This window comes from Lampris incognitus, chromosome 6 (assembly GCF_029633865.1).
Source record: "Lampris incognitus isolate fLamInc1 chromosome 6, fLamInc1.hap2, whole genome shotgun sequence".
Taxonomy (NCBI): Eukaryota; Metazoa; Chordata; class Actinopteri; order Lampriformes; family Lampridae; genus Lampris; species Lampris incognitus.
In genome coordinates, this window is record NC_079216.1 from 22,151,447 (window position 1) to 22,170,077 (window position 18,631).

Consider the following 18,631-nt stretch of genomic DNA (forward strand, 5'->3'; position numbering starts at 1 on the left):
AGCGCATTTCTCTCCTGGTTTTCTGCTTCCATGTCTTCAGAGAAAATGACGAGCTGTCGGCACGGCGGTCTGTTACATGAAATCAGAGTGGAGCGGCAATGTAATGCCTATGACATGGTCTTCAAATGTAGGCCCAGTTATCCTTGGTGGCAATGATCATAAATACCCAGGGAGCACTAGACCTGATTTCAACATGGTGGCTACATATTAGCTCTAATCTAGCTAATAATGTATCAATCTTAAGTGTCGCCCACTTTTCAACTGAACTGTTAGATGAATATCACATGATTACGTATCACCCAAACTATTTTAACTGCCCAACATGCACAATGCAAGTTCATATATTTTTCTAGAACACTTTTAATTACTTTTGTTTTAGTAGTGGCTATTTAGGCTAAGCCAAGTCAAGTTAGTTTTATTTGTATAGCCCAATATCACAAATTACAAATTTGCCTCACTGGGCTTTACAGCAACACAACATCCTGTCCTTAGACCTTCGCATTGGATAAGGAACAACTCCCTAAAAAAACAACAACCTTTTAACAGGGAGAAAAATTTGGAAGAAAACTCAGGGAGAGCAACAGAGGAGGGTTCTCTCTCAAGATGGACAGATGTGCAATGGATGTTGTGTTTACACAATTTACACAATACAACATTGAAAGAGGATAACAGAATTATAATGGAATTGTAAGATATATGAAGAATATGATGAGGAGGATGCCAAGTAGTGTCCATATGCCACTGGAACAGCCCAGGACCCGAGCCACATGACCGCCATCACCATGTAGACCTGGCAGGAGGACAGACTACACGTACACACAGGGGAGACTCACATCACAACATTCACATACATGGGTGAAGAGACAAGAAAACAACATTAGTCACACATCGGACTGAGAGAAGGATATAAAATTGAAACAGGATGAGAAAATTATGCGGATTTATAAAATATATGAAAAATTTGATATTGAGGAAGATGCCAAGCAGTGTCCAGGGAGACTCACATCACACCATTCACATAGGAGAAGAGAAAGAAGACATCATTCACAGAGAGAGAAAACACATGAGAGAAGGGAAGAGTTTGCAATAGTCAGTCTCATGGGCAGAACAGTGCTTGATAAATTCATTGAGACAGAAACCGACCCGCCATGCAATACAGGCCGTGAAGTACTCAATTTAAAGGCAACTAGTTGTAGGTTAAAGCAAAAAGATGAGTTTTAAGTTTGGATTTAAAGGACTCAACAGGGGTAGCACAGCAGTCTGTTGCGTTGCCTACCAACATGAGGATCGCTGGCTCAAATCCCCGTGTTACCTCCGGCTTGGTCAGGCGTCCTACAGACAATTGGCCATGTCTGCGGGTGGGAAGCCGGATGTGGGTATGTGTCCTGGTCACTGCACTAGCACCTCCTCTCGTTGATCGGGCGCCTGTTCAGGGAGAGGGGGAACTGGGGGGAATAGCGTGATCCTCCTACGCGCTATGTCCCCCTGGTGAAACTCCTCACTGTCAGGTGAAAAGAAGCGGCTGGCGACTCCATATATATCGGAGGAAGCATGTGGTAGTCTGCAGCCCTCCCTGGATTGGCAGAGGGGGTAGAGCAGCGACCGGGACAGCTCGGAAGAGTGGCGGAATTGGCTAGATACAATTTGGGAGAAAAGGGGGAAAAATAGAAAAAATAAAGGACTCAACAGACTCTGATTGTCTGACGACAACAGGCAAGTTATTCCACAGGAATGAAGTCTGATAGGGAAAGGCCTTGCCACCGGCTGACCTCTTTTTAACTTTGGGTATACACAAGACCCCTGTATTTTGAGATTGGAGAGATTGAGATGTAATGTACGGTTTAAGAAGCTCAGACAGGTAAGATGGGGCAAGCCCATTTAGGATTTTATAAGTCAGCAGAAGCACCTTGAAGTCTGATCTAACATGGATAGGAATCTAATAAAGTGTGGCAAGAATTGTTGTAATATGGTCAAATTTTCTGGTATTAGTTAAGATTCTAGCTGCAGCATTTTGAGCCATCTGAAGACTTGTAGTACTAGCGTGGCAGAACATTACTGTAATCAAGTCTGGATGAAACAAATACATGTATTAAAGTCTGCGTGAGCCATGGACAAGAAAGACTGAATTTTAGCTATGTTACGTAAGCGAAAAAAGGAAGTCTTGGTGATTGCTATAATGTGTTTATCAAAGGAAAGGCTGGGATCAAACGTAACACCAAGATTTTTGGCTGTCACACTTGGTGAAATCACAGAATTGTTGATTGTTATTCTTACTTAAGCAAATTGGTGTCTGTGTCTAGCAGGGCCAACAATCAGCATCTCACCTCTCCCGACTGCAAACTGGTTTTCGCCCCTCACCAGCGCTGTTAGTGGTATCTAATTTTTCACATCAGCCAAGCAGGCCTCTAAATTAGTCATTTGAGTACGATCATTGGCCCTTTTAGGCACATACAGCTGAATATAATAATAAGTAATAATGCTTTTTATTTAAAGGCGCCTTTCATGATACTCTAGGTCACCTTACATCAAATACAAATAGCAACAAAGCAGTAAAAAACATGAGTGGAATCAACAATAAAACACATCATTATCGGCGGTCACTCAAAGCAAGTATGACTGTCCTCTCCATTGGGTTGTATATTTGTGGGTTGTCAGGTGGCTGTAGAGGCTGATCTGCGATCCACATACTTTGATGCAGTGTGGACGGGGGAATGTGGTGGTGGTTGAGCCTTTTTCGCTCTCTCCTTGCGGTGTTGTCACTTTTTCTCTATGGCACAGTGGAGTTTCATTTCATGACGTGCCACTCCTTCCTGCACGGATTTATTTCAGGAGCGCCTATCCAGTACAGTGTGTTCCCAGTTGCTTGATGTGATATTGAATTTATTCAGACTGGTCTTCATATTGTCCTTGAATTTTTTTTTTTTTTGCCCACCGGGAGCTCGAGACCTTCCTTCAGCTGGGAGTACAGGATCTGTTTGAGGAGACTCGCGTTGGGCATGTGGATGACATGGCCTGTCCATCAGAGTTGGTGCTGCATTATTTTGGTGGTGATGATAGTCATGTTGGCTTCTTCCAGAACACTTATGTTGGTGCGTCTGTCCATCCAGCTGATCCTCAGGATCTTTCATAATGATCTTTGCTGGTATTGTTCCAGGGCTCTCAGGTGCCTGCTGTAGTTGGTCCATGGCTCTGCTCTATACAGCAGGGTGGGGAGAACAACAGCTCTGTAGACCAGGAGCTTTGTTTGAGCTTTAAGGTCTCTGTCTTCAAAGACTCTTTCACTGAGTCCGGCGTAAGCACCACTTGGCACAACTCAGGCGATGGTTGACCTCAGAGTTGATGGCAGCTTTTGATGAGAGAAGGCTGCTGAGGCAGGGGAAGTGATCAACGTTTTCAAGACGTTTGTTGTCCACATTTATGGTGGGCTGAGTAGATGGCTGGTTGGGTGGAGGTTGATAAAGGATCTGGGTCTTCTTGATGTTTAATGCTAGACCCAGGGGTCTTTGTGCTTTGGCAAAGGTATTCAGAATGTCCTTGAGTTCTTCTGCGGAGTGTGCTGTGATGGCATTGTCATCTGTATAGTGAAGCTCCATGATGGTGGTGTTGCAGGCTTTGCTCTTGACCTTGAACCTATTAAGGCTGAAGAGCCTGCCGTCAGTTCTGTATAGGATTGGGATTCCCGTGGCAGCTCTTCACCAATGAGGTGGAGTATGGCAGCAATAAAGACAGCAAACAGGATTGGTGTGATGATGCATCTTTGTTTGACCCCTGATTCCACAGTGAAGGGCTCTGACTCAGTGCTGCTGTTGCTGAGCACTGTGACTGACATGCTGTCATGTAGAAGGTCTAATATTCTGATGTATTTGTCAGGGCAGTCATATCTTGATAGCATGTTCCACAGAGCCCGGCAGTCTAATGAGTCAAAGGCCTTTGTCAGGCCTATGAAAGCCATGTACAAAAGCTGACTTTGTTCACGTCATTTTTCCTGGAGTTGGTGTGCTGTAAATATCATGTCTGCTGTATGTCTGGATGGGCAGAAGCCACACTGAGATTCTGGGAATACTTCTTCAGGCAGTGGTAGCAGTCGGTTTGCGAAGACACGAGCGAGGACTTTGCCTGTTGTTGACAGGTGTAAGATTCCCCTGTAGTGTCCATATTCTGCCTTTTCTCTGACCACTGTTAGAGCATCCCTGAGCTCTGAGGGAAGTTATTCTTTTTTCCAGACTGAGGAGGAGGGCGCAGATGTGGTACAGGAGCTCTGGTCCACCTTTCTTTAAGATCTCAGGTGGGATCCCATCTGGACTAGCGGCCTTGTTGTTCCTGAGGCTCGTGATGGCATCTTGAACCTCTGTCATGGTGGGTGGTTCCCCAATGTCTTCTCTGATGGGACTCTGGGGAATGTGGCTGGCAATGTCTGGTTCAGCTGTGCTGTTACAGTTGAGGAGTTCCTGGAAGTGCTCTGTCCATTGGGCATTAATGGACTCGATGTCCTTCAGCAGCTCCTGCCCGTCCTTTGAGCTCAGGGGGTTTAAGCCATGGTTGCTTGGACCATAGGCGTCCTTAGTAGCACTGAAAAAGCCTCTCGTGTCACCCAAGTCTGTCAGTCACTGGATTTCTAGGGCCTTTTCTGTCCACCAAGAGTTCTTAAGCTCCCTCACCCGTCTCTGGACATCCACCTTGGCTCTGGAGTGAGCCACACTTTTAGCCTTGCAGGTTATATAATTTTACCAGGCACTAAAGGCTTACCTTTTCTTGGAGATGAGCTGTTCTATCTCTGTATTATTCTCACCAAACCAGTCCTGGTGTTTTCTGGACTTGTACCCAAGGGTGGTTTTCCAGGTGTCGAGGATGATGAATTTGAGCAGGCTCCAGCGCTTTTCAATGTCATCAGGATATTCCTGTTGGAAGGTTTTTTTCCCCAATAGAGGCCTGAAGTCACTGCTGGGTAGCGGTTTCATTCAGGCTTTCAAGGTGCAGTTTTGGCTGGCTCCGCTTCTTTTGAACCCTCCTCTTCCTCTTGAGTTTGATGGACGTTGTGGAGTGGATGAGGCGATGATCTGTCCAACAGTCATTTGCATCAATCATGGCCCTCGTGATGTTTACGTCACGGTGGTCCCTGGTTCGTACAATGAGATAGTCAAAGGAGATGCCACTGTTTGGAGTGGGGGTGTCTCCAAGATGCCTTAGATTTGTTTTTCTGGTTGTACTGAGCACATTTGCTAAGAAGCAGAACTCCATTAGAGTTGATGTTCCCAATGCCTTCCTTTCTTATAGTGCCAATCCTGGCGTTGAAGTCTCCTAGGAGAACAATTTTAACCTCTTGGGGATTATTGACAGTGTCTCGTCTAAGCAGGTGTAGAAGGTCTCTTTTACTTCCTCTTCAGAGTCTAAAGCAGGGGCATAGGCACTCACAACTGTTGTCATGTGGTTGTTGGCAAGCACCAGACATGAGGTCATGAGGTGCTCACTGATCCCCACAGGAAGTTCAGACAGGTGGCTGATGATCTGATTTCGGTTGGCAAATCCAATGCCAGGGATCCTGGGCTCATCAGCAGCTTTTCCCTTCCAGAAGAAAGTGTAGCCATCATTCAGTTGTCCTTCATCTGCGTGTCAGATTTCAGAAAGGGCAGCTATGTCAAGCCGGGATCTCTTCAGTTCTCTCTTGATGATCACGGTTCTCTCTGGTTTGTCACTAGCTGCACTATCCATCAGTGTGTACACATTCTAGGCTCCAAAGTTTTTGTTTCTATGTTTCTCACCACATGTGGTGATCCCTCTGGATGCAGTAATCCAATCAGGAGGTTTGGGGTAGGCTATTTTTAGGGCACCTTTTTTTGCCCCTTCCCCAAGTGGGGTGAGCAGAGTGGATCCTAAAGGGGGCTGCTCAGTCATGGGTACAGTGACCGAAGGGCTCTTTTTACCTTGTTCCAGGGACCCCAGCGACTGAATCTAGTACCCACCAACTGATATGCCGTCTCATGAGTAGGGGCTTCCAGATCTCACAATCCTGCTCCTGTTGCCACTTGCTGGTCGCCATAGCACTTAATCCGGGATGTTAGGATGGATTCCTTTCATGGAGGACACCTGTGTGTGATTTGTTTAAAGTGGAGAGATTGGTGCACAGACAGCCACCACACAGTTCTTGACATATCTGGGTTAGGATCCAGTAGCATGGAGTCCAAGACGACTGGGGGTCCATTTCTGCTGCAGACTTCATCCGCCTTCCCAGCTGTTGTGACGCTTCCCTAAAGTCAGCCATCATTCTCCACCTTTTCCACCAGTGCGCTGTTGGTTGGATTGCTGATAGATCTTTTTCAGGGACCTCCCCCTTGACCTTACCGCCATGGGTGACCATACCAGGAGCATAGCTCCAGATGGCATTGTCTTGGGATCTCAGGGCCACGCAAGCTTCTCCATGACAAGGTGACAATCCACGGAGAAGATACAACGTAACTTTCACTGGTTGAAAATGAAATTTAGGTCAAGCTGAAATGAGCGAATAATTCAACAACAACCGTGTGGTAAAGATGGCAGAGAATTCACAACCCAGCTGGGCTGCAGAGAGAGTGATTTTCACCCCGAACAATCTAAAAAGCCCCATTTGGAAATATTTCGAATTTTGGTCAGAAAATGGAAAAATTGTGGAACCTCGAGATAAAGTCGTATGCACGTATGATAAAGCCATAAATTAGCTTCCCATTCCACCATTAGTAATCTGAGGGCACATCTCGAAAATAACACATCAATTATGAATCATTCATCTCGCTCCAAGAGACAGCACATTCTCATTTCTCACTCTAGCACCAACCACAGCGCCGAGAGAGAGAGAGGTGTGTGGTCTTTAAATGAAGTTTTACAGTATAGGATATTATTTTATTTGTTTATTTTATAATGTGTAGGTATGTAGATGTTTTAAGACATGTTTACATTGAAATAAATATACCTATACAAGTAGTTAGTTATATGTCTCTCGTTGTATTTGTTTGCCCTCTTATGGGCATAATGCATAAAAATATATTTGAATGGGTTCAAACCCATGTGTTTTTTTTTTAGAAGGAATAATCAAACATAATTTTTGGCCAATTTTGACAGCCCTAGTGAGCAACGGTGTCTTTAAGGCTGCACTGAGGTCCAGTAGTAGAAACAGAGGTGGAATCAGAGTTCATAGCAAGTAGACAATCCTTTACCACTCTGGTCTCAGTGGAGTGACAGGCCCTGATTTCAGTGGGGAGACAGGCCCTGAAAGCTGATTGAAAAGGTTCATATAGATAGTTTTCTTGGAAAGTTGTTGATACACAACTCTCTCTAGTACTTCAGAAAAGAGTGGAAGATAAGAGACTGGTTGATAGTTAAGAGACCCTGGCTCTAAGTGCGGTTGCTCAAGTAGAGGTTTGACCACAGCTGTCTTAAACCTGCTGGGAACAGTGCCAGTGATAAAGTGATACATTATCAATGTCATGCATTGTAGGCGTGACGGCCATCACGTAGGCCCCAGGAAAGGCCAGAGGTCTTAAAAAGTTCTACTGGTAAAGGATCAAGTAGGCAAGTAGTTGGTTTAGAAGCTGACACGAGCTTAGACAAAGTATCAAGAGAGGTAAGAAAGGATCACCAGGAGTAGCTTGAGTTGAAGAATTAATTTTGTTTATGATCTCATCAGCCTTATTGAGGAAAAAGTCTAGAAATTCATGGGCCGTGAATAGTGAGCAGTTAATAGTCGGCTACTTTTTAGTAAATTTAGCTACAGTGTCAAAGAGAAATCCCGGATTATGTTTGTTAATATTGATTAAGTGAGAGATACACTGCTTTCGCAGTAGCTAAAGCATACTTGTATTTCGATAAACACTTGTGCCAAGATGGGTAAAAGACATCCAGTTTTGATTTTCATCATTTACGTTCCAATCTCCTGCAGGGCTGCTTAGCGCTTGTGTATCATCCCTAAACCGGGGTGTAGGCGTCTTTAGTTGCCTAGCTCTGGTAGTGAGAGATGCAACTGAGTGGAGGAGACTTGATAGGGCCACATTTAACACTACAATGACCAAGCTGGTCATTTTGACCATTTTGGATTTTCAAAGTTTAATAACTTTGTGAAAAAAAAAGATACAGACCTGCCACTCCCTGGATGCTTCTAAAATTGCATATTTGCATTAAAATTAGTTTTAGATCAATTGCACAAAAAAAGTTATAAGATCTATCTAAAACAACCATGAGCAGTCAAAATGACCGCATGTAATTTGCACGTCATGTGCGTCATGTCACTATTTATGATAAAACCAAATAAAAAAGGTGTTACCACTGCAATGAGTCGACTCTTGAAAAAACTGAGTGAACCCCTAAGTATCAACTGGTGCCAGAAGGGCTTTACTTAGAGGATCAGCAGCCTTATTCAGATGAATATTGAAACTGCCAACAATTAGAATTCTTCAGAATGAGTAACTAGACCCGAGATAAATTCTCCAAATTCTTCAGGAAATAGTAAGGGCCAGGGGGTCGATAGGGTACCACAATCTGGACTGAGCAGGGTCTGTTCATGGCTTAGGGAAATTGACTTAGAATAAGAGCCTCAAAAGAATTGATTTTAGCTTCAAGTTTAGAAAGTTAAATTGAAAATAGACTTAAATATTAAGGCATCACCCCCACCCTGTTTATTTGCCTGAACTACATGGGCATAAGTATAGTCAGGTGGGGAAACTTCATTTAAGGCAGGGATGGGTAACTTTGACAATAGAGAGGGCCACAAAAATTTTATCCTCACGACCAGAGGGCCAGATTGTGACCGTGCACTTCCAACAGTGGGATACTGTAACCCCATCCAAAGGAATTGAATCAAATGCAACTGGACTTGGTATATATCCGTGAAGACGTTTCGCCTCTCATCCAAGAGACTTCATCAGTTCGTGCCTTTCTGACTAGACCAAGGTAGTCTGACTGGCTGGTGATGAAACTCAGATATTTATCCTCTTTGGAGTCGTTATCAGAGCTATTGATGTCCATGGCTCTTTGTGTTCCGATGTTTAGCAACGCCATGCATAGCGCTGATAACGACGGGCGTGGCTAAACATCGGAACGCAAAAGAGCCACGCATATCAATACTTCTGATAATGACGGGCGTGGCTAAACATCGGAACACAAAAGAGCCATGCATATCAATACCTCTGATAACGACGAGCGTTCCTAAACATCGGAACACAAAGAGCCATGGACATCAATAGCTCTTATAACGACTCCATGAGGATAAATATCTGAGTTTCATCACCAGCAAGTCAGACTACCTTGGTCTAGTCAGAAAGGCACAAACTGATGAAGCCTCTTGGTTGAAAGGCGAAACGTCTTCATGGATATATACCAAGTCCAGTTGCACTTGATTCAATTCCTTTGGATAACCATGACCTGGATGAATGAGAACATTCACAGACATGTAAACCCATCACTCAATTAACCAATTATAGCTACTAATTTAATGAAAAGAGGAAAATCTATACTGGTAGTCAAAGTTTATTATACCAACAGTTCTGTTTAATGAGCTTAACACGGAAACAAAACATCAACATTCCTGAGTGATCTACTATCATTTCAGTGCAATGGGGTCTCAAAAATCGTCATTCAAAAACTGTACAATAGTTAACAATCACACTAAGTGCAACAACTAATATTCATGTTTGTAGTATATTTCTACTCTGCCTTCCATCAAACATGTCATACCCATGACATGTTTCAAATAAACATGCATTTACCTCAAAATGGTAAAATGGTAAATGGACTGCATTTTATACAGCACTTTTCTAGTCTACCCACCACTCAGCGCTTTTTTACAGTGTATGCCTCACTTTCACCCATTCACACACACATTCATACACGGACGAAGCCATTGAAACTCACTTACAGCCATGTTATCATCTCCAAAAGCTTTAGCCATCTCTACTGCACATAGTTTCGCTGTTTAGCCATCTGACAGGGGTGTCTTTGCTTTAGGAAGCTCAGGGGAAACGGCACAAGACACCTTAAGAAAGGACTCCTGTGTAGACATGGCTTTGGTAAAAAGGCTCTGCTGTCGGCGTATTTTTGAGGTCAGCGATGATAGCCGCTCTGGCACCTTCGGTATACATGCCTTATTTGTCTTTGTGCATGGTATTGTAGTGGCGACTCAAGTTGAAGTCCTTCATGGCTGATTTTGTTTCCAGGCACATGAAACACGTAGGTTTGTCTTTTATTTTTGCCTTTTGCCTTTGCCTGATAATCTACACTTTGAGAAATTCCCTGACTAGACATATTGACTAAACTAGTTGACTCCACATCTGCACTAAATTTAAACCTAGCAAAGGGGCGTCCAGGTAGCGTACCGGTCTATTCCGTTGCCTACCAGCATGGGGATCGCCGGTTCAAATCCCTGTGTTACCTCCGGCTTTGTCGGGCATCCCTACAGACACAATTGGCCGTGTCTGCAGGTGGGAAGACAGATGTGGGTGTGTGTCCTGCTCACTGCACTAGCACCTCTTCTGCTCGGTCAGAGCGCCAGTTTGGAGGGAAGGGGGAAGTGGGGGGAATAGCGTGATCCTCCCATGTGCTGCGTCCCCCTGGTGAAACTCCTCACTGTCAGATGAAAAGAAGCGGGTGGCGACTCCACATGTATCAGAGGAACATGTGGTAGTCTGCAACCCTCCCCGGATCGGCAGATGGGTGTGGATGGAGCTGCAGCCGGGTCGGTTTGGAAGAGTGGGGTAATTGGCCAAGCACAGTTGGGGAGAAAAGTAGCAATAAAAAAAAAAAGAAAAAAAGATTTAAACCTAGCAGGCTCTCTAATCACCTGCAGCATTTTGAATGATGTCCCTAAACGTAAACAGCTATCTATATTGCTAGACAAAAGAGCGGTGTCGTTCCCAGTAGGGTGAATGCTGTCCGCTTTCAGCAGGTAAGGGTGGCCCCAGAAAGGCCAGTTATCAGCAAAACCGAATCCCTGCTCATTACAGTAATGAGCCAAGGTGAGCCTACTGTACATCTCATCATTACCCCTCACGGGTAAGGGACCAGAGACGATTAATCGATGCCGACACGTCTTTCTGGCCAACTCAAGTGTCCTGACTTGGCTGGCTTTTGTGATCTCTGATTTCTTCATCCTAGTGTTATTGGTGCCGACATGAATAACAATGTTGCTGAAAGTTGTGGTGCTGTGTGCCTGGGTTCCCTGATTTTCCCTACGTGATCAGAATCAGTCAGAATCAGAATTGGAATACTTTATTCATCTCCGAGGGGAAATTGGGTCACCACCCCCCATATGGCTGTCCCCCCGAATTCGCTACATTGGTGTCAGAAGTGGGATGGTGAAGACCGTGAGGCTATCGGAAGCGCGGGGACGCACTTCCTGAAGGAGGGGGTTAGTGTAACGACCATGAATAAGTAGACTTGTTAGCCCTTGGTTTACGGGTTGGACCCTTTAGTGGACTGGTTAATGTTGTTGCCCGTGGCGTGGGAGATTCGGGTTCGCGTCCCGGCTGCGACGGATCCTGGGTCGCCCCCCCCACATGGCTGCCCCCCGAATTCGCTACATTGGTAGCGACCGTATCAATGGATGATGGCAGCACCCTAAGATTATCCTCTATGTTGGAGACCCAAGGCTGGCGAAGCTAATCTGATATTGCGGGTAATGGCGTTGCCTGTCACTAGCGTGCGATGCTTTACTCTGTCGACAGGAGCGGGAGAGGCACACTGGCCGGTAGGACTACCAACAGGGCTGATGAGGGGCGAAAACCGGTTTGCAGTTGGGAGAGGTGAAGTTTAGATGGGTTCGAGACATTCACTTTTCAACCAAACGATAAGGCTGAAGTTGTCTAAGCTAAAGCCTAAATGTGCTATCCGGGCTAAAACTTGGCTAAATGTGGTTGAAAAGTGGGATTCATTGAGACAGACATGTTCTAAGATGGATGAGAGCTAATGTGTAGTCTCCACATTGAAACCAGGTCCAGTTCTTACTGGGTAACTATGAAGTAGCGTTAAACGAGATCGGTGAGGAGAGTATTTAGGTTAAACTAAAAGAAAAATGACTGAAAGTCAAGATAACTTTGGCTGAGAGAATAAAGCAATATTTGTACTGTTTCTGTATAAATATTTTTTTCCTACATGTTTTTTTTCTTGTTTCCTTTGCCATTTTCTTTCTTTTATATTTCTTTCTATAAATATTGTATGTATATTACGATTACAAATTTGCTCCGTAGCTTTAGCCAGATTTGCATAATTTTTCATGGAGCGAGATGAGAGGAGCCAATGTCATCACTGGCCAGATGATAATGGCTTGAGTGAGGATGATTATGGTTGGTGAGTTACAGAATTTCTCGACGCACCGCCTCCCTTAGTTACTGTTACCGTGTCCAATAAAGTTTTGAGATAAGCCCTGCTATTATGAAGTCAGTCACATCAACATGGTAAATAGACTGAGGTGACTGTAGCTAACTTGTAGCAGGTGCAAGCGGGCCTGTTGAAGGTTTCTTTATTATAAATGTGGTTCTCCAGAAGTAATTCATAGATGGCACTTATGGAGGTTGGATTTAGGGTTTGGGGGAAAGAAACATGGCCCCAGGATGGCCATGAATTTGTTTTAAGATCACATTTTCACCAATTCCCTTCCCTTTATCTGTCTTTTTACCAGTCTAATGTTCTCTATCATATGTTGAACCAAAGTAGCCCCTCTGTCGGTGGGGTCAGTGGGGGTGTCAGATATTGGAGGAAGGAGAGATGATTCCTAAGCATAGATTGGTGGATCACTGTGTCAGTCATTATTTTTGTACAAATGGTCAATTGTTTTTCTTTTTCCTTTCAGGTCTGTGATTTTTCTTTTTCTATTCAGTAGTTCAGATTTTAAAACAGGAACACTCGTTTTAATAATAATAATGATAATAATAATAAATCAGACTTTTTAAAAAAAATTTATTTCTGATTTTTCCTTTTTTTCTCCCAATTTGATCCCTGTTTTTAAGCTCAAACACCCACCCTCATACTACACACGTTTGCCAACTGCATCTCTCCGGCCGGCAGTCTCGAAGGAGACGCCTCGTCACGAAAGTGGCGAGGTGAATCCAGGCCAAACCACTGCTTTTTCCAACACACACAGAGACGCATTCATGTGACGAACACAAGCCGACTCTGCCCCCCCCTCCAAAGACAGCGTCGTCAATTATTGCTGCTTCATCGAGTCCGGCCATAGTCGGATCTGACGAGACTGGGGCACGAACCCTGGTCCCCAGTGGGCAACTGCATCGACACAAAGCCGATGCTTTGACCGCTACACTACCACGGACCATAAATCAGACTTATATAGCTCCTTTCTAACACTCAAAGTCGCTTTACAATAAACGGGGTGAAACAAGACAATGGATAAACATAGCACGGACATACAGGGGTGGATGGGAAGGGGGGCTACGAGAGGTAGAAGCGGCAGCCACAACACACGATGCCAGCAGTACTCTCCCACTTAAACAGATACAAAAGGGCAAGAAACACAAAAAACAACAGCACTGTAGACGTTTATTTTCTGTAGGGGTTTACTCCCGTAGCCTATTTCTCTCCCAAGGTATCCACTAGGCAGTGGTACTATTTAACCCATAGCTGGGGGCTGGTTCATGGGCATCAGGGAATATCCACACACTGGTGGGCCTGCCTACCACACGTCTAGGGGCCAGACCTCCTCTGAGTCCCTTGTATTTCAGCCAGGGTCCAAGGTGTACCCAGTTATCGTGTGTCGCCATGAGGAGGCACTACATAGGCCTTGGTGTTGGAGAGGCTATGTACTGGCAGGGAGAGACTTACGTGCTCGGCTCTCCTGTTCGCGTTTCTGCTCGCCGGAGGTGAAGGTTGAGGTTACAACAATTCTCAAAAGATTCCCTTTTTTAATTTTAATTTTAATTTTTCTGTTTTTTTTTTTGTTCCACTTGATTATAGGTTCTTGTTCTCGGTTTGTGTAGAGAACAAAATGTAAAGGTGACGTCTCAGACATTGTGTTCTGTGAGGCTGTCTGCTGTAGGTAATGATGATTTATGGGTTGTTTGTCCCGCCACAGGACCAGAGTGCCAAGGATAAGGCTCTTCAGAGCATCTCCTCCATGTCCTCGGCCCAGATCGTTTCAGCCACAGCCATACACAGCAAGCTGCTGCCCGGCATCGTACGGGCCAGCTTCCCGAGCAACGCACAGGTCAGACACACACACACACACAAACACATACATTTGAACCTAGGACACTGTGGCAAATGCAGGGGTCTTTTAATCAGAGAGATCCATTCAAATGAAACAGTGCTACATCAGTGTCAAACGAATGAACCAGGGTTTCACCTATTGATATATAATCTATTGATGTATAGTCTATTGGTGTATAATCTATTGATGAATTGTCTTTTGATGTATAGTCTTTTGTATAGTCTATTGATGTATAATCTATTGGTTTATAATCTGTTGGATAAAGGTCTTTTGTGAGCTTGTTCATCATTTTTATTTGCTAGTCACAAGAACTTGGCCCCTACCTGCCCTCTCCCGCATGTAGCTGCTATGTCGAAGATGTAAAATGATGTTACATTGTATCATTTTTCCCATAAACCATTAATATTAGAATTGGCAACGACATTCGTGATTTGAATATTCATGGGCAGTATTGAATATGGAAGCTATTCACGCTATCAAAGGGACATTTGTTTGCGTGTGAATCCACTTGTCTTGCAATATTATAAAGTCCACATTGATTCAAGAAATACAAGGACGTTAATAATGGCATAGCAATAGCAGATTTTATACGATCTGTTAGATAAATGTGCTCAATTTTGTAAGAGCCGTCAGACTAATGTGCTGAAATTTGAAACCGTGGTCAGCACAGGAATTCAGTGGTGTTCATATAATCTGAATCCAGTGTGCTAACGTTTCTGCATGTGTCCTGTTAAGCTCTGGCAGGGGATGATTCCTGGAGGCCAGTCCAGCTCGACCACAGAGGAGTAAGTTGTGACCTACCTATCTCTCTACCCTTTCTATACTCCCCAGGGCCAGCCTAAATGGCAATAACCCACAATTATAGCTTTGAAATGTGTTACTGCTATGCCATGGGACGTTATAGTCTCTATAGACTAATGTTCACTACTGTTTCACCAAGCTGATTCCAGGGAAGAACGAATAATATCCTTATAATGTACGACATTTTGGCAATTTAGAGCAGCTCCGTGGGTAAGGAAATGCATTAAATGGATGCGCTGACTTTGGACAGTATACACGAGGATTTTCAGGGCAGTGGGGAACAGCCACGAGGCAGGGGGCGCCAAGGAAAAGTGTATGGCTTTCCTTGATATGGCGAGCATGATGTGGATTTCCCTACAAATGAGCAAAATGGTGAAAAGATAATGGACAAGAGTGCTAACTCTGCATGAAAAATAATATTTCACTTCGTTGTCTATTTCTGTGAGAGTAAAATATGAATACCTAAACTGAATGGTATTTGCCTTTCAAGTGAGAGTACTACGTGTCATGTAGTTTTCACACCATCTCTATTAGTTCCATTTGGAAATGATCTTCATTTGCGAAGATAATTTTCTTCATCTCTGAATCTCAGTAATTTTCAATATAGCAATGCCAAGCCGAAGTTGCTTGAAGTTGTCACAATCTGCTCAGAACAGACAGAAGACAGGACTTCAGCTACGTAATATATACATTCACCACCCACACAATAGCCATTAGCAATTATGGCAATTTCAACCCTTTTCGGTGCCAATGATATAATCCTATTACGCGGCATAGTGATGATAATGGTAGTAAATGGGGCTTGTATATCGCTTTTCCCGAACTCGAAGATGCTTTGATCTCCACAGTCCTACTAAAAAATAGGATTCCCTGTACCATCTGTAGATAATGTATAATGTACCTAATCTCTCTATCTCTCTGTCTGTCTGTCTCTCCCTCTCTCCGTCTATCTCAGTATCAAGCCGTTCTCTCAGCAAGCCTACTCTGTACAGACAGCGGGGACCACCACTATCTCAGGTGAGAGGGACCAAGGTACAATTACCCCTTTTCTCTGCTGTGAACAGGCAGGCCTCTTTACTTGTGTTGACTCCCATCATTTAGACCACCAGGGTGCATCTTGGCACACTGGTGTACCTCAGTAAGTGTGATCTCTGGGGCATACTCGTGCCCTACGTGACTCGAGGTCAAACAGAAAAGAATTAAATTACGTTTAATATGACTCAGTCATAACTTGCTTAAATTCATGCTTTTTGGGTGAGCTCGGCATGATTGTGTAGCTGTGTTGTTCAGCAATGGGGGTAGAATCAGCAAATCCAAATACGAAAGAGCATTTTCCCAAGTAGAAAAGTAGTGATTACCCGGCACGTTTGCTGACGTCTGCTATTGTCATATGCCCTCAATATATGAATTCTGATATAAAACACGTTCCTTCTTAATGGACGCCATGTGACCGTCCTATACAAACAATGATTTCACACAGTTTGTCCTCTACAGTGCCCCGCTGAGGTTCACAACCTCCGATTAGGCAAGGTTAGATGCAGGAGGATGGAGGGAAAAAGTAAATAACAGCAAGCGAGGCAGCACGGGAAGCACATTGCCGTCCGCTACAGAAGCTGTTATCGTAGGAAATTATTATTACAGCTTTTTATATACTTTGTCATCTACTTTCAATATTGGCACATCGCTTTCAGTACAGTTAGGCTGTGTCCAACAGACGGGAGGACAAGTATTGGCTCGTATTTTATCCTCTATAGCAAAGTCTCAATACGAGGTGAATACAGTACATTAATCTTATTTGATACTATGATTACGCATCATGGTCCTGACAATGATGTGCTGCTTCAGAAGCTGAAGTTGAGCTGTTTGTGTGTGTGTGTGTGTGTGTGTGTGTGTGTGTGTGTGTGTGTGTGTGTGTGTGTGTGTGTGTGTGTGTGTGTGTGTGTGCGCGCGCACTCACACCCCAGGGTATGAGCCCCCCGCTGCAGCGCAAACACACAGAGAACCAGCGTGGGAGGGTCGGTCCATCGGCACCACCAAATTACGGCTGGTGGAGTTCTCCTCTTTCCTGGAAACGCAGAGGGACCAGGAAGCTGTGAGTTAGTGACCACGCACTTGCACACACAAACCTTTAAAACAGGGATAGGCAACATGGTCCAGAAAGATCTGGTGTGGGTGCAGGTCTTTGTTCTAACCAAGTAGTTACACACCTGATTCTAGTAGTCAACCAATAGTCTTTGCTAAGGACCTTGATTTGTAGACTCAGGTGTATAACTCCTTGGTTGGAACAAAGACCTGCACCCTCACCAGACAGACCTTTCTGGACCATGTTGCCTATCCCTGCTTTAAAAGGACTGGAAAATCACATGCACACAAAAGTGCACATACGTACCTAGGCGGGTGGGTATCTGAAGCTCACATATACACTCAACCTGCACATGTACAAACACCCATGCATGCCCAAAAAAAAACTGCATGAGGCACCAATGTACAGGAGCCAGACCCTCCTGTCCGGTAAACACAACTGATAGACCGCAAGTTAGAGAACACCTCTACGAAGCTGTCCTGTCTCTCCTCATGTGAATAACCTCTCTAAAGCTGTTTGTGCCTGGCTGTGTGGCCGATCTGTCATGCTGCCGTGGTTGATGCAGTATCGTTTTTCTACCCCGGGTTCTGCAACAGTGGGCATTCATCTTCCATGCCATTGATTTCTACTTGGATGCTTAAGAAACCTTGAGTGCTGACTTGAATGGTGACTCTGAAATGATGTGAGCTCCCTTAAAAAGAAGAGAAAAAAAACCGCAAAAAGCTGGAAGGCTCTCCGATTCACATGCATGCATGGTGCATGTGTGTGCACACATGCGCGCACACAAAGTGTAAATATGATTTTATCATTTGGCTTTATTGCTTGAACCAGTAGACAGCAGATAAAATATTAATATCTCAATTTACGAAGTAATTCAACCTTAAACACGCTGTCGATATACGGCAGCCATCTTGCTGTGGCTATTGGTTTTTTTTGTCCTTTTTTTCATAGCACAAGCATTGTTCAATGAATCTCTAACATATTCTCTTATAGTTTGTCTATTAAATCGCGGTCTGTCCGTCTGTCTATCTGTCTGTCTGTACGCAGTACAATAAGCACCTGTTCGTGCACATCGGCCAGTCCAACCCCAGCTACAGCGATCCCATGTTGGAGTGTGTGGATATCAGACAGATCTATGACAAGTTCCCCGAGAAGAAGGGGGGGTTGAAGGAGCTCTTTGGCAAGGGACCGCAAAACGCTTTCTACCTGATCAAGTTCTGGGTGAGCAGAGCGGACCTGTGCCCGCTTTAGCCTCAGATTTTTTTCCCCATAAATCTGGAAAAAAAAGTGTTCTCTACGAGTGAGATCGTCTTGTATTTTTCCATTTCGCTTCCCCTCTCCATCTGTATTTAGACGTGTGTTTGTGTGTGTGTGTTTGCTCTCTCTCTCTCTCTCTCTCTCTCTCTCTCTCTCTCTCTCTCTCTCTCTCTCTCTCTCTCTCTCTCTCTCTCTCTCTCTCTCTCTCTCTCTCTCTCTCTCTCTCTCTCTCTCTCTCTCTCTCTCTCTCTCTCTCTCTCTCTCTCTCTCTCTCTCTCTCTCTCTCTCTCTCTCTCTCTCTCTCTCTCTCT

The 18,631-nt window shown here is 44.4% G+C and overlaps 1 protein-coding gene across 1 annotated transcript in view; it reads left to right on the forward strand.

The window, feature by feature from the left end:
- The window catches only part of LOC130113853 (transcriptional enhancer factor TEF-1-like), a 59,751-nt gene that overhangs the window by 23,883 nt on the left and 17,237 nt on the right, over positions 1-18,631 (forward strand). The window contains exons 5-9 of the mRNA XM_056281530.1: positions 14,045-14,176; positions 14,915-14,964; positions 15,936-15,997; positions 16,945-17,072; positions 18,111-18,284. Coding sequence (XP_056137505.1) covers positions 14,045-14,176; positions 14,915-14,964; positions 15,936-15,997; positions 16,945-17,072; positions 18,111-18,284 — 546 coding nt within the window. The remainder of the gene's footprint in view (positions 1-14,044; positions 14,177-14,914; positions 14,965-15,935; positions 15,998-16,944; positions 17,073-18,110; positions 18,285-18,631) is intronic.